General features: G+C 47.1%; 1 protein-coding gene across 1 annotated transcript in view; it reads right to left on the bottom strand.

Moving 5' to 3' along the window:
• LOC135400331 (uncharacterized) overlaps positions 1–17,180 on the bottom strand; it is a 344,105-nt gene that overhangs the window by 129,202 nt on the left and 197,723 nt on the right. Inside the window, exon 2 of the mRNA XM_064632162.1 lies at positions 7,982–8,113. Within this exon, the coding sequence (XP_064488232.1) occupies positions 7,982–8,064 (83 nt within the window). The 5' untranslated portion in view covers positions 8,065–8,113. The remainder of the gene's footprint in view (positions 1–7,981; positions 8,114–17,180) is intronic.

The raw sequence follows: 17,180 nt of genomic DNA, 5'->3' as shown, positions 1-17,180 counted from the left end.
CAATCCTGGCCGGGTTATATTTGGCGGCGTTTTTTTTTTCCCATGGGAATTTTTTCCACGTCGAGAAAAAATCGGGGCAAAACCGTTTTTCGTTCTTTATTTTCACCAATTCGCATCTCTAATCTTAAGCTTATTCTGAACGTTACACACGTTCCAAAAACAGAGCTCCGTCAAATTAAGCGCGCCGAGGGGGACAGGACATCCCCGGTCACAACTAAGGACCCCTATCATGATCATTATTCATTCAACTGCTGATATTGCTGTTGTAGCACGCTCATCATTTCGAATGACATTGCTCTCTCTCCTGATTTGTTGAAAGTGGGAGGCTTACGCCTTTTTGGACACTGAATTTTAGAGTAATTGTCCGAAAAAGGCGTACCCACTTGGTTTCGTCAAGTTAGCAGTTGTTCACATAACTCAAGTCCGCCCATAAATCTAAAGACACATCTGTGATTGGCACATACCAGGGGCCGAGAACCTTCAATTCCCCTCGATCCATCCGTTTTTTTTTTTGTTTTTTTGCTATAGTCGTGACGATGCCCACTTCTGTATGGCCAAAGACGGCGAGCCGATTGAGACATTACCCCCCTCCCGCCCCTCAATCCCAAAGGCCACACTTCACCACCACCCCTCGTCGTTTTTTTTTTCCAAGGGCCGCAGGTATTTGAACACATTCTAAAATAAGTCTATAGCATGCCGGTCTTATTAATCCTTCGAACAAGCTGAACGTTTGTAACTATTACTGTCTAATAAGTGTTAGTGTACTGAAAGCGTGCGTTTTCGACGGCTTGTTGCATTCACAAAGTTATGGAATACGACAAACACCTTTTTTAATCTTATTAAGAGTGTCAGAGGCAACATTGAGAGAGCGGTTTTGACTGAGGAACTCGCCTGGCCATGCCGCGCTTTCTGCCAGTCAGCTCAGCCGCGGGATCTTTGTCGCGCGCTTGTTCCGCGCGGGGCCGCAGGTTCCCGACCCCTCGCTTCCACGAACGCCGCGAATAGCAACGTAGTGGGCTCGCATGCTCCAAACTGTTGCCTGTGCACTGATGATGTTCCAAAAACAGTACAAAGCTACACTTACTTACTACACTTACTTTCAACTCATCTGGATACTTTTAAAGCAAACACGTAAAATATTCGTCTTAATAAAACGTGTGTATTGTCCACACCATATACCTGGCGTCCGGCACATTCTGGTATGCCCCACACTCTTAAAAATGAACTTCACCGCATAGCACGCTCCTAGCCAATCATCACCCCGAATGACAACGTTCTCGCCCTAGATTTGTTGAAAACGGGAGGAGGAGCCTATTTTGTGCCATTATGCCCGGCACAAAATAGGCTCCTCCTCCCGTTTTGAACAAATCAGGGGCGAGAACGTTGTCATTCGGGATGATGGTTGGCTAGGAGCGTGCTATGTGGTGAAGTTCATTTCTAAGAGTGCACACTCTTAAAAATGAACTTCACCGCATAGCACGCTCCTAGCCAACCATTATCTCGAATGATTTCGTTATCTGACCTGATTCGCTGAAAACGGGGGCGTACGCCTTTTTTGTGACAATTATGACCAGCATAAGTGTCACAAAAAAGGCGAACGCCTCCTGTTTTCAACAAATCAGGGCAGAGAACGATGTCATTCGAAATGATGGTTGGACTATACAGGTGGAGTAACGGCCGTTCGGCTAACGGTCTTAGGTTTGCCGTCTGACAAGGGTATGAGTCAGAAGCGATAACCGTATCATTCGTGACAATGGTTGGCACATAGCGTACACTCCTAAAAATGAACTTTACCGCATAGCACGCTCCTAGCCAACCATAATCTCGAATGATATCGTTATCTGACCTGATTTGTTGAATACGGGAGGCGTACGCCTTTTTTGTGACACTTATGCTGTTCATAATTGTCACAGAAAAGGCGTACGCCTCCCGTTTTCATCAAATCAGGACAGATAAGGATATCATTCGTGGCAATTGTTGGTGCAGAGCGTGCTATGCGGTGAAGTTCATTTTTAAGAGTGTACTACGCGGTGAAGTTCTATTTTAAGAGTTACGCGTGGAGCGAACCACTTTTCCGGATGACATCGATCTCTTGAAAAAATGGCTAGGAAACAAGCGAGCTGGTGAAGATGATGCATGATGTAAAACCCCGAGACTAGGGAACACGAAGGAACAGACACAAACACAAGACTTCGTGTTTGTGTCTGTCCCTTCGTGTTCCCTGGTCTCGGGGTTTTACATCATACGTCGTTCTCTTGTTTGTTGAAAACAGGAGACCTACGCCTTTTTGTGTCACTTTTTCATCCATTTAATTTATCACAAAAAAATTCCCAGTTCTTTCCACAAATCAGGCGCGATAACGATGTCATTCTGCGCAATGATTGATCTTCGGCGTGGCGCGTGGCGAAATTTTGTTTTAAGAGTGCAGCAGCGTGTTGAAAAGTGCGCACATCTTACTCGCTTCTATCCCCCACCACTTTCAACGAAACTTCAATGTTATCAGGCCATTGAACGTCAGCTGCGCGGTTTACTCTCGTGCTACATTCCTTGCTCCTCTCTTCGGCAGTTCCATCGAACGACGGAAAACGTTTCCTTTTCTCGCAGTCCACCGAGAGTTGTTTACATTGCAATCGCTCCAAGAAAAACATTGATTTACCCGTAGTAGTAGTCAGCTCAAGCTTTCCACTGCATACACGCCCTGGGGAATTTCAGCGCCTGCGTCGCCGTCAAAATGGAAGTAAGGGAAGAAACAAGAATCGAAAGACGTCTGCGTGTTTCTGTCTACAATGATGGACAGAAGAAAAGCGACAGCGTGAATCGACTTGTTTGGGATCTGTCTTCTTCGGCGGTCTTTCTTTTGCTCTGTTCAGGGTGAAAAACCGATTGTTCCTGGCAATGGCTTCACTTCTTTTTCAAGTGCAACGCTTTCCTGCTACAGTCTTAAAAATGAACTTCACCGCATAGCACCCTGTGCGCCAACCATTGCCACGAATGAAATCGTTATTTGCCCTGATTTGTTGAAAACGGGAGGTGTACGCCTTTTCTGTGACAATTATGAACAGCATAAGTGTCACAAAAAAGGCGTACGCCTCCCGTTTTCAACAAATCAGGGTAGATAACGATATCATTCGAGATAATGGTTGGCGCAGTGCGTGCTATGCCGTGAAGTTCATTTTTAAGGGTGTATGTCGAGGGATCTGATCCTAACTACTCGTTGCGATGGTGGTGACGGTAGCCGCTTGCCGTTGTTGGGGGCAGTGAAGTGGGCAAGCTCGGTGGTCTTGTGCGACGTCCGATTAGAAACCCGAGTTCGGCCTGAGTCATTATAGATGCCTCCAAGGCAGCCTCGTTACGCACAGAAAGTCCTCTGTATTCAGGGTCCTCCTGCACTCTGGGCAGTCCTGCGTCTCGCGGAGAGGGTGTAAAGTGGTCTGCAGGGTATCGTTCTTGCAGTCTGCAAGGAATTTTTGGCGCGCCCGTTCATGCGCGCGGTTGTCCGCTTGGATGAGTTTGATGGTTTCAGGCTCATAGCAGTGCTTGCAATTCGCATCATCCACAGAGCCAATTTTGAGAAGAAAGAAGTTAGTAAACGCTTACCCGATTCGAAGCCTGTGTGTCATTGTTTGGAGTTTCCATGGAATCCCTGTCATTCGAAGTTCTGAGCGACGGTTTACCATGATATCACGGATTCCAGGGTGTTCTGCAAGGAGTATAGGTCTGTGACGAGCATATATAGCGATCGTTGTCGTCGGGTATTGACAGATATGGGATTGGCATCAGACGTGGGCTCCAGGTGCCAGTCGGTTAGCGTGTTCGTTGCCGCTGATCGCAACATGCGAGATAATCCACTGCAGAGAAATCTCAACGTCACCCGATGATAGCTGAGCACACAATCTCCTGACTCAGCGTGCCAGGATGTTGTCTCATGCAAAGTCCGTAGCCTTTTGAATTGCGCTGCTGGAATCAGTGAGGATGACTGCTTTACTGATGGCGCTGACTTGGATGGTAGCGGCTGCATGTAGTACTGCAAGAAGTTCTGCACCCGTGGAGGATATTGGGTATCGCAGAGATTTCCCTTGCGAGGATACGTTGAGACTTGGATCGTATAGTAGGCGCAGTTAGCATGTTTGGCGTGGTGGTCAACGGTGCCATCGGTGAATATCAGCATGCGCTGGGAGTACACGTCGCTAATAAAGCCATCCGCAGCAGCTTTGGCTTTGAGTGGGCTGGGTATTGCACTCTTTTTTAGGCCAGCGACGAAAACGAATGCGCGCGGTGTCGGCTCGCGACACGGCGGGCCATACGGACTTACTGGCCCGGGGAAGGGGAGGAGTAGGATGCGGTCACTCTCCAATACGGCCCGTTGACCAACAGCTGTGCTAGTACCTGTCCTGTAGATCTGCCAGGAAGCTATCTCGGTTCTCCAATAGAGCGATGATATCTATTAGCCGAAGTGCCATGCGTTCTGAATGAATGAAGACCGGTGTCTCCCTTGACTCTAGGAATGCTTGGGTGGCACTAGTGACGCTGGGGATCCCAAGGGATGTTCTAATACCTGCCCGATAGAGACACTCCAAGGCCTGCTGCTGCGTGGGTGACAGGTCGACCTATGGCGTCATATAGAGGATTTTGGATAGAATGAGTGCAGTGTTAGCATGTACTCTTAGGAAAAAGGGTGGAGCAGTTACACCTTTTAGGAGGTAATAGTTGTCGAATATGTCGTACCTAAAAGGTTGCAAAGTTCTACCTGCTACCTACGAATGATAAGGTTACCGCTTTTGATTCGGTGAGCGAGTGGGGCGTACGCCTTTTTGTAGCAATTTGGATATATGACAAATTGCTTTTACCACCCTTTTACACCCTTTATCAGAGGCTATGTTGACCTAGGTGGTAACTATAGAACTTACCACCTTTTCACACCTTTTTTTCTTAGAGTATGAAGCGTGAGCTACAACCCCATGCCATATCCGCGATTCTCCTCGGAAGTTTAGGGTTTTCGCTCCGCGAGAGACTTGTCGCCAACTTGCTTCGACCAGCGCAATGCGTTATACTGTCGATTGTAATGCCGGGGTACCTACACGATTTGCATCTTGGGATAGGGACGACATTGACGCTGAGCACAGGGAAGTCCTTTCCAACACGCTTCCAACGTGGAACGCAGAAAAGGCACTGGGACTACTCAGGTTGCTAGTTCCAGCCCTGTACTAGACAGAGCCGCACTGACTGAAGCAAGAGCAACTTCTGCCCAGTCACGGATTCTTTCCCTGTTCCGCCCTATTATGCGGAGACAGATATCGTCAGCGTATAGACCGTCAGGTGTAGAGAATACGGAGTAGGTCGCAGGCATCCTAACTACTCGTTTTAATTTCTACGCCCCTACAGGCCAATAAATATGTCGTTTCTGGGAGGGATTAATTAATTGGTTTCGGTTTACATATTTTTTGTCGCGGCTGGTCGCGGCGAAGCGCTAAATGACGTAATTCATTGGTGGATAAGCGCGTGGAAGGGCGTACTTTTGCGCTTCACTGCGACCAGCCTCGACCAAAATTATGTAAACAGAAACCAATTAATTACTGCAACAAATGACCCACTTCGGTGGCAGATTTTTCTCTAAAAGGTGTCCACTGAAGGTCCCAAAACGGGTAGTACCCATTCTAATGCCGAAGGCGCCCTGCTTTATAAGTTCTGTTTATCACGAAACTAATTTGAATTTTTGTTTAAATAATGAGCGCCTCCCACTCATTCACACGGCGCACTGCTTGTAGGTGGTATCGGACAGATACTTGTAAAAAAAAAAGTTCTTCTATTGGTGCAACCGTTTTACGAATTATTTCAACCGCGGATTTAACTGAAACACCCTGTATAAATGAAATGTACAAAAAAAAAAGTGTATTGCATGCCCGTATACAATTCCGGGGAAGATCGCGATGATCGTCACATATCGTAATTATTTGGCCACCTGGCTTCATCAAGATAATAGCTCTGTTGAGTAATAATCCGTCAGTAACAATCCTTCTCATGCCTTTATTTTCTTTTTCCTTTGCTGTATTTTCTAACGATTTACCTACGGAATCGCAAGCTGACACCCCGTGTGTGAACTTACCTTCTCTTTTCTTTTACCTTTTCTTTTGTCTTCTAAAAAATATTTTCTCCCTCCCCCCCTCCCCGGTCAGTTGAACTTTCGGCGTGAGGTGGTGGTGAAAGGGATCGCCGTTGTCGGCCTCACAGAGGTGGGCAACGTCACGACTGACGCCCTGGGGGAATGTGCGTCCTGGGCCGACTTCTAAGAGAACCGCGCCGGCATATGTCTGTCCTTTTTCCGTGCCCATGACAGCACCCATAGGAAAGCGCGGAGACGAAATGAAAACCGGCATTTGTATCCTTACTCTTCGAAATATTTTCTAACAGATGACGCGTTGCATTCAGCTGCGCGCCTATATCTCCACCTCGGCGTGTTTTTACGAATTCGGCAACCGCTCTGAAACAATCAGGAAACGTCATGCAGCGGTCGCAGGCCAGTGACATCCCTATCCATCTCGCGCATCCCTCTAATGGAAGCGATCCCCAAGAGGGAACAGCACGTCGCTGTTTGTTCCACTGCAACAGGCAGACTCCCTCTAATTGACGAATGACAACACACAGGGGTGCGGCACATCCCTCCTCCTTTTATTTTCTACCGAGCGACCAATGAGTGTACGAGAAGCCACGGCGGTCTACATAGCGATGGAGATCAGCGCATGCATTACGCTGAGAGGCACGGAAAGCACAAGGGAGGTGATACTTGAGGGTATTGTGTGATACAGATACAGCGTATCAATCGTATTCAGCCGTCTTTATATAGGGCTGGCAGCCCCATCTTCGTATGGAGATGGCATACGAAAGGCTGCGCTGTTTGGGATCCTGTCACGTGCCACGTAGGCGTCAGACAAACGTAGTAATCGTGCTATAAAGGTTTGATAAAGCAGAGTGACCAGAGTGAATATCATGTCCATATTGATTTGCATTCTTCTGGCAGTACTGCGACGAACCATGCATTAGGGCACGGTATCAAAATATCATCACAGCGCCTATAGGACATTGCCAAGGATAGCTTATCGCGAGCACAGTATATGAAGGAATATTCCGGAGTGTCGATGTCACCCCCCGTATTTGTTTCTTCGGTGTTAGCTCCTCGAAGCAACTGTTGCAATGAGCGGCGTACACACGTGGATAGGTGGAGCTAGGACAGCAGGAAGGTGAGGCGGACGGGAGGGGGGGTCAGCATGTGCCTTGGGCCGACTTCAGAGGGAACTCTGCTGACATCATCTGGAAAGTCTGCCGGAAAACGCGGGGAGAACCTCAGGCTGCACAGCAGGTGGTAGGGTTCGAACACACCACCTTTCAGTCTTCAGCACAATCCCTGGCCCTACCCCCAACCGCCGATTGGTTTTATGCACCCGTGAGGGGGGGGGGTATGTTTAATAGAAAGAAAAGAAAGAAAAAGAATTGAAATGTCAGCCAGGCTAACGCCGGTTTGCTATTCGAAAAAAGAGAGAACCTCAAAATAAGCAACAACAAAACCAAAAACACAAAGGAAGAGAAAGACAGAAAAGGAAAACGTAAGGGGGAAAAAAAAGAAAGAAAAACAGTTAGTGCAGTAGAGGCACGACATGGCACAAGAAAGCCCAGTCAGAGGGCAGACGCAAGGCCTGAATCTTTCAGGAAGCGGAGCAGGGCTGTGGTGACGGCCCACTGGGTAGGCCGAGGGACGGGACCAAGGAGGGTGGCCATGGACATTGTGTTGTATCCACTCGGACATTCCGCTGATGTGTCGCCCCACCTATTGTAAGATGCTAATGCTCCCGTTGCCCCACTAAGTCTAGAAGCATGTTACGTGAAACACGTCACAGAACTCTTTTATCAGATCCCGCACAGACCTCGTAGCCAGCAACAGTCTCAACGAAGCAGACTGGATTGACTTAGATATCACGTGAAAACATACCAGGCAATACTCTCGTTCTGCAGTGATCCTGTAACTTTGGCGACGGAAGCCAAGCGTTTTTGCAGGGGAAACATGGCAACCATGAGAGATCTCAACCCTCCTTTAGATGGACAAAGGGTGTGAGGAGACGCCCTGCTCCAGGAAAAAGCGAAGTCGAAATTCGGGTTAAGCCATGTGACATCACCGCTAGTTTTTGTTTGTTTGTTTGTTTCTGTTTCACGGTTGTCGGCATAACTGTTTGAAACTTATTTTCAAAGTTGCCAGATAAATATGCCCGTATCACGTTAAAATAGTCCAAAAATTGCCGTTTGCGAAGCTTCTCATTGGTCTTTGCGGGTAACGTGACCCTTGAAATGTTTCGAGGACGCTAAAACTTATCCCCTATCTCCACGTCACTCACCCTTTCCCTTTATCCTCTTCCAGACGCCTAATTCTTTTTAATGCTGGGCTCCGGTAGGCATACAGTGTGTGTACTCAGCATTTAAATCTAGGGCTCGCTCTGCAAGCACTGAAATCCGAAAAAAATGCTTTCAATGGCACCGCGCTCCATGCGCTAGGACCATAGGTGGGGAAGTTACTTTTATTTTGTAGTGCACTACCGTTACTCACTACTTTTTCGAAAAGTAACGCGTTACGTTATTCGTTACTGTTGCGGTAGTAGGTAACGAGTTACTAACGCCGTTACTTCTGATAAGTAATGCCGTTACTTTTGCATTACTTCACCAGTTGTCCTAATAATATGTTCCATTTTTGGTTGAGTCACATAAGTGCATTCCGCAAATCAATACAAGCAATGTTGGGCACAAACAAGGGTCACGCATGAACACAACTTACATGTACGATTTATTGCAACGCAGAAGTAGTTGATGTTCAAAATTTTCATCGGTGAGCTTCGCCCGTTGGGCTGAGAGGACGCCTACTGACCAGTGAGCGCTCCTTGTCAAGGTTGATAGAGACGGTGACCTTTTATCTCATACAGTACAAATCCAAACAGCCAATTCCTTGGCTTGTTCAGAGGGTAGAGGCTATGTTTCTGCCGCTTTTGCCCCATTCATCCGAAAAATACCAGAGGGAGTGAAAAACAGAGGTGGTAAACAAAGGTGACACCTCAACAAGGTAGGTCAACAACCCTTCTTTTGCGTTCTTCGTGGGTGTCGATGTGACCTTCTTGTCATTGTTGAAGATGAATAGAAAAAATCGGGGATTTTCCCGGATTCTGCAGGCACGGTCCTCGCTCAAGCTTTCAAGTTCCCGACCACGCAGTAACGCATAACGCCGTTACGCGATTGTTGTTAAAAATGTAATGACGTTACGTTACTCATTACTTTTCTCCCAAATGTAATGCGTTACCATATTTCACTACTCGAATGTAACGCGTTAACAGTAACGCACTACTTTGTAACGCGTTACTCCCCACCTATGGCTAGGACACACCGCGTCCTCATGCATAGCATCTGCGGGGTGCAGAGGCACTTTTCGCCTCAACTCCTGTTCGCTGCATGCGGTAAATAACCTGCCATCATTAACACATACGCAATATAGACATACCTATGATGTTGTTGTTGCTGCTTTCAGTGGTTCAGAAGATTCGTTCTTGTTGTCTTTATCGATTTGATACATGTGAGGGATCTAAAGCCCATGCGTTTCAAACAGAAAGAAAGAAGGGTTGCTTCTTCTTATGGCTGGGCGAATATGCGACGGAATTTCGGAGTTAAAAAATACCGACGTTGAGAAATGCGGAGCTTTATCCGCCTTATATTCACCACGGAAGAACGGGCATCTTCTTTCCAGGAATAGTAATGGCCATACTCAAAAGGCAGCGAACAGGCGTAGCTTTTTCGAAGGAACAATAGTTCGCGGTGCCGTTTCTTTGTCTCCGACGGAAGAAGCTCGTAGTTCTATCGAGAGCCTATTGGGCGCCGCACATACCCCGGCAATCCGGAATCCAATCTCGAGTATTACACGAAATCATGGCTGAAATGTAGATTTATGGGTGCCAAACATCTCCGCCGAAACCCCTTCACGTTGCGCTCCCGCGTCACGGAGTTTCATGGCATTTCGAATATCAGGAGATCCTCTCACTCTTGGCTATAGCCTCCTCCTCGCCCGATCGCGGTATGACGTGTACCGAGCCAACACCACCTATATATAGATACAGAAAGTAGTAGTAGTAATGAACTGCTAAAAAAAAAAAAAGAAGAAGGGGAAGGGCTTGGAGAAGGGTGGCTGCCTTGACGGCGCCTGCAGCTCCATCTCATTTAGGTGGTTTTGAGGTTTATGATATGTGGTTGCCAGTAGTGGTTGTGGTTATATATACCGCATTCCTTTAAAGGACGACGGAAGCGAAAATAGGCTGCAAAGCTATTTGCCTCATATTGCGATGTGTACCAAAACAATCCGGAATTCGACTTAGATTTGCGTATATTAGTTGAAATGCCGCCACAATCGCGATATAACATTCGGCCGTGGAGCACTCTGAGCCCCTGGTGAGCGTCGCCGCGCCGCCGTAGTAGACCACGGAAGTGACGCACGTTGGCTCTCCTGTTGGAGTTCCTGACTTTCATTTGGCGTTTCGGCGTACGTCTAATTCCCGCCACGGGGAAAGAACGGAGACTAAGAATCATGTACGAACCCATCTCTCATAGGATATATCGCCTTCAGACTTTCACGAGATCTCCGTATCGAACATCTTCAGGCGTTATTCAGAATTCGCCGTGTTTGTGCCGTTTACCGGGCAGCCGCGCATGGAGCGCGAGAGATATTTGACGTCACGCGCTCCTCAGATTTTCCCGCAATGCTTGGCGCGCTCCATGGGCGATCGTGTCGGGTGGGCGGCCCAGCGCGCTCGTAATCGTCAAAAATATGCCCATCCGTACAGCGTACTTACAAAATACTAGTGGCACCATAATTTTACATAATATTTACACCTTGTTCGGTCCCTTTTTTGCAATGGACAAATTTCGTTTCCGTTGTCCTTTAAGTAGACACACAGTGCCTTGAGTGCCTTCATCTCTTGTTCCTTTGTGGGCCATCTCCAAATTACTTTGCAGTAAGAGAGTGGTCTTTTGTCCAGCGTTTGAAGTACCTGGGACCGACTATGTGGTGTATGCTCCCCAAGGCACTAGAAGTCGAGTGCTGCTAGCAGTCCGCAAGGAACTACCATCTGTCATGTTGCATTCACCTACTGGCCCCATTGAATACATTGCCGTTAAAATCAAGCTTCTCAGCGGCCATATTACAGTTATCAGTACATGCACTGCACCCCATGTCTCCATCAACGAAGCAATGCTCGAAGAGATTACAGTCAACAGAACCCAACCTGCAGTGATATCTGGAGACTTGAACGCTCACTCCCCTCCGTGGCGAAGCCACCGGACATGTCCCGGACATGGAAGAAAAATTTGAAAAATGCTCACTCTACCTATAGATACAGAAAGCTTGCTTGCTCGTCGACGTGACGTACCAACTAAGAGTAAGCCAATTGGTGGTGGCGGTGGTGGTGATAGTGGTGATAGGGCTCGCGGTTGTCGGCCTCACCGATGTGGGCAACGTCACGACCGACGCCCTGGGGGAATGTGTGTCCTGGGCCGGCTTCTAAGGGAACAGTGCCGACATATGCCTGAAAGCGCCTGAGGAAAAGAGTAAGCCAATTACGATCGTGATTCCAACGGTCATAGCCAATCACGAACGTGCTTTCAGCGGCGGTAACCATGAAGACGAGCCACCGTCGGCTCCATGGGCAGCAACTGTCGTCTGCGAGTAAACGTCTGCGTCTAAATGGGAAAACAAAATAAAGCGCAACATGGTCCCATATTTTTCTCAGGACTGATTAAGGCGTGTTGCACTTTTAGTTTACAGGTTCAAATTTGCGGAATTAGCTGCAATGATTTGCAAGTTTCGCAGGACGGCGAATCGCTGTAGCAGACGAATTTTGACTATATATGTCGACGTAGCGAAGGAGGGAGAGGAGGTAATAAGCAGGCCTTCGGTATTTAGGTGGCGTCGACCCATTGCGCAACGGAAGTACGTAGTTTCCCCTCCTCATGACGATGCCTGTAAACGGGGACGCGGCGTATGGTGTACTAGAGTAATGTACTACAATATTCTAGTACACCATAGAGGCCCGACGGACTTCTCGGAACGGAAGCGGAAATGAGCGGAAGCGGTATCACATAGAGCCGTAGAGCAACCGGTCAGAGCCTCACGGCGTCACTTCCCGCCTATTTCATTGAGCTCCTCGGCACTGCTTGGCGCCACGGTCGGCGGAGGCCTCGAAAATGTAAAATTTTTAAAACTCGGTAGCGTAAAAAATAACAGGACGTGGGACTACATCGACTGACAAGATGGTTGTTCAGTGGCAGAAGTACGCCACTTCACACTCTTTGTTGCACGGTCTGCATTCGTCACTTTCCTTCATGGAAGTTCCCTCATCAATCGCGACGTTCTTTCGCAACAGTATTTCACCGTATCTGGTAGCATTTCTCGTTCTCGGCGATTACGTTCACCGAGGTATTACGAGGTATGACGAAGATAGATGATGAAGAGATATTATCTTGTTATCTCATGGTTTTACAGGTCAGTGCAGAGTTCTGCATATTGGCACAAAAGTTTACGCCGTAAACTTTTGTGCCAATATGTTTACGGATCGCGGCACTGAGGCATTTCTTCATCGGAGCGGCCCCCTGTGAGCTATCAGGAAGAGATCGAATAGGAAACCTGCGATGTACACAGTATGTGTGTTCACTCCTGTTTACTGCTAAGCTGTCGCTCCTACGGAAAAACGCAACACCCAGGTGTTCCGCAAACCTTTGTCTCAAGCTCTACCACTGTAAGTTGGTTTTGAGCTCATATTTTGCCTCATCAAGGGAAGCCTCAAATGCGGTGTCGTGGCGAACACCCAGCACATTCTTATGGAATGTGCACTCTACTGCGGATACTGTGTGGTGAGCTTGCACGTATCAGCAAGAGACCGCTCAATTTAGCTGCACTCATTGGCCCCTATGAAGATCCTGTGCTCCATCGTGGGGTTCTTGACCTATTCATGGACTTTCTGTCGTCCACTGGAGTGCTCCAGACGCTTTAAATTCTTTCTCCTATTTACATATTTTCTTCATCATCTTCATATAACGTTCCATGTGCAATGGGGTAGGGTACCGCACCACTGCGGTGAAACACCCCATCTCATCGTCATAATCTACTGTTGTTGTCAAAAATTATAATCGCTGAAAACGAGGAAACATAGTTATGTCAGTTGCTAATTTTAGTTAGGTCGGATTTACCCGTATGCGTAGACATCGTCGTGGTTTTACAACGCCTGGCCTCTGTTTAACGCGTTAAAGCTTATACAAGCCACATGACGGAGTGTCTGCCCGCTCGGGACTAACATCTCATTTTTTATTATTATTTTTTATATGTCAAGTGTCTGTCCGATCACGAGGCTATAATGAAGGGCCAGTCGCAGGGCGGCATGTGTCGACAGAGGAAACCACGTGGTCCTCACCTGAAGTCTTACTCCTTATTTGAGAGAGGAACCAATGAGGTCGCTCCACGGCCAATAGGGCAAAGAGGGAGCCTGTGGAGCTGCGAGGCGGGGGGGGGGGTAGACCGGCGTCGTGTACTACGGGTCGGTTCACAGGAGAAACCACCTGGGCCTCTTGGGCTTTTACTCCCTGATTTGAAAGAGGGAACAATCTGGTCGCCGTAGGGTCAAACGGGGGAGCCGCGAAGACAGCCGATCCCCACCATCTTGAGAATGCCTGAGCGATGTGTGACGCAGAGCTTACCTACTGACCTACAGCTCATCTGTACAGCTGACGTACTTGTACAGCGTATTATAATCTTAGTTGTTTCTCCCCTTTGATTTCACATTTTGGCAAGAGGAGGACGGCTGTTACGACTTGTGAACGTGTACACTCTTAAAAATGAACTTCACCGCATAGCACGCTCCTAGCCAACCATCATCTCGAATGATATCGTTATATGCACTTATTTGTTGAAAACGGGAGGCGTACGCCATTTTTGTGACAATTATGAACAGCATAAGTGTCACAAAAAAGGCGTACGCCTCCCGCTTTCAACAAATCCGGACAGATAACGATATCATTCGAGATGATGGTTGGCTAGGAACGTGCTATGCGGTGAAGTTCATTTTTAAGAGTGTATAGTCACAGTCCGCTATGCTGAACTAGACCAGCTTTCGGCACTTTACAAAGTAATTTTAAGTAAATAACAATAATAATAAAATTAATAAGAGAACACGAATGTGACGCCAAGCACAGACCTAAAACTTAACAGGTCTATCTCCGCTCGGTGATAGGTATGCGACGACCTGAACGTAGAACTTGTTTGACTTGATTAATAATTCTAATTATTTAATATTTAAGTAGCTATTGCTAAATTAATGGCTATCCACTTATTAAAAAATTACACAAAATATTTTAAAATGTCATTAATTGTGCGAATTTTATTAGATTAACACCGCGCAAGAACGTTACATTAAATTTCTCAAGTGTCAGCCACATATCCGATAGGAAAGCCGTAAATTCTGCGTGTAAAATTAAATAACCGGGAAACTTCCCGCAAACACAGACAAGTATAAGTGAAAACGACCTAAAAAAAAAGAAAAGGAAAACGAGCACGAAGCTGTCGCCTCGAGGGAGGACTCAATCTTCCAAATCTCCGCAAATAAGCAGACAGACGGGGACAAGATGCATCATTTTGTCCTCGTGACAGTGATAATGGACGGGGGACATTCACGGTGGCAGCTCGGCGCAATTTTCTAATTACGAGCCGCCCTGACCGTGCTGCGACGACGACGACGACGACTCGGACGATTACTTTAATAGTGAACGGCGGTGGCCCCGTTATTCGTAATGGGAGGGCCTGCAAGTCTAGCGGTTGGGTGAATATATATATATATATATATATATATATATATATATATATATATAGATACTCATTGAACGTGCAGCCATAGAAGCCATCTTAACTGTAAGTTTGAATTTCAAACACGTCTAGCATCATTTACCTATTTTTTTAATGGCTTTTCCCCCTCTTTATATATATATATATATATATATATATAAAAGAAAAGCAACGCCAAACAGATTCACTGCACTTCCTCCGTCCTTCTTGCCGCAAACGCATCATTACGGAAAAGGATGCATAGCTCTTCTTAAGGCGCGTGTTTTTGTTATAAAGTCGGGTGCCAGCTTTATGGACCCGTTGGATGCGACCCCTGCGTAGACCGCTCTATTCAGTCAGAGCCGTGTATTGGGAGAGTTTGGCCATTCGGCGGAGCTTGACGTCATGATGCGCCATTTGACGCCACGTGTGCTTGGTGGGAAAGCAACACACTCAGACTGAGCTGCCATTTTGGCCCTCATTCGTGCCGGCGCGTTGGTTGTTTCTTAAAGCAGTCAGCTTTCTTAACCTTATATGATGAAAACTGAAATTAGTTTCTAACGTTGAAGTGTATGATTCATACCAAGTGATGGAGCGATGACGCGTTTTACGGAACAGTGCGCCTCTGATCGCCTGCGGCAAAAGATCGCAGCATGGCCAAACTCTCTCTATACACGGCTCTGTACTCGATACGTCGCTCCGCAAGCCAGCTTTGATTTGCGTGCGTTGTGCACTGTTGAAGCAGGACTTCATCGCTGGAGGTGACTGGACGGAAGGATTATCATTATCAATGATTATTATCATTCCTCACATGTGGAAAGCACAGGCCCTACGGCTTTTTGTGCCACTTCAGGCACACTCTAAAAAAAACAGAACTTCACCCGCATAGCACGCAGTGCGCCAACCATGGCCACGAATGATAGGGCTATCGCTTCTGGTGAGAAGGGGGGATGGGGCGTACGCCTTTTCGTGTCAATTATAACGCACATATCCAAACTGACACATCCCTCTGTCTTCGAATCAGAATGTGTAACCCTATCATTCGTGACAATGTTTGCCGCACACCGTGCTATGTGGCGAAGTTGTGTTTTCACAGTGTAACTACGTAAGTGTCGCAAGATATTCAGGGAGCGAACGATGCTATTCGGGATTGTGGTTGGCTAGAAGCGTGCCATGTCTGTCTCATTCTCTTTTCGACTGTTTCGACTCTTTCTCTGTTCGACTGTTTGCGTGTTGCGTGTTCTGTTACATCTCAGTGTGTGCGCATTTGTTTTCTGTCGGAATCATCACCACCACTAATCATCATCGTCATCATCACCGTCCTCCTCCTCTTCATTGGCATCATCATTACATGAGTAACTTGTAACTGGTGGAAGTAATGTGGAGTTGCGGGCCTCACACTAGTGAAGCCAAAATCTCCATTTTATTTTTTCTTAAAATCAGGTTGGCTTGGTGCGTGCTATTCGGTGAACTTCATTTCTAAGTGTGCACCACAGCCGCCTTCTCTATCCGGATTTGTTGAACATCCGAACATGAGAAGCGATCGCGTTTTATGGACACCGTTCGCATCTTGCATTAATTGTCCAAAGATGGCGCACGCCTCCTGCTATTAACATGACAGGAGACAGTACGATGTCATTCTAAATGACAGTTGCCTCCACACGGTCTTATGCGGATTTCGGTTATAACATTTTCAAATCTTAGCCTCTGAAAACAAGAATTTCCCCGCAATGCACGCTCTGTGCCAATCATCGGCACGAGTGATTCGAAGAGAGAGGGGGGCGTACGCCTTTTTGTGTGAATTTGGATATATGATAATTGACACAAAAAGGCGTACGCCCCCTCTCTCTTCGGATAAGAAGCGATTATCATTCCTATCATTCCCTATCATCACCCTTAAAAGAGGAGGCGTACGCCTTTTTGTGACACTTATGCTGTTCATAATTGTCACAAAAAAGACGTACGCCGCCCGTTTTCGATAACGATATCATTTGAGATGATGGGTGGCTAGGAGCGTGCTATGCGGTGAAGTTCATTTCTAAGTCGTGACGACGCCCACTTCTGTGTGGCCAACAACGACGAGCCGATCCTGAAATAACCCCCCCCCCCGCCCCCCCTCATTTCTAAGACTGATTCGTGGTAATGATCGGCGCAGAGCGTGCTGTGTGGTGGAGCTCTGGTTTGATTGTGTGCCAGATAGGATAGCCATTACGTAATGCCACGAATTATCAATTATCAATTATTGTCATAAAGAAGCGTAACGCGTGTGTCAGTATCTTTCGTCAGATATATATAT

Source organism: Ornithodoros turicata, chromosome 7 (assembly GCF_037126465.1).
Source record: "Ornithodoros turicata isolate Travis chromosome 7, ASM3712646v1, whole genome shotgun sequence".
NCBI classification, from domain to species: domain Eukaryota; kingdom Metazoa; phylum Arthropoda; class Arachnida; order Ixodida; family Argasidae; genus Ornithodoros; species Ornithodoros turicata.
This window is presented reverse-complemented; position numbering and strand designations above follow the sequence as displayed.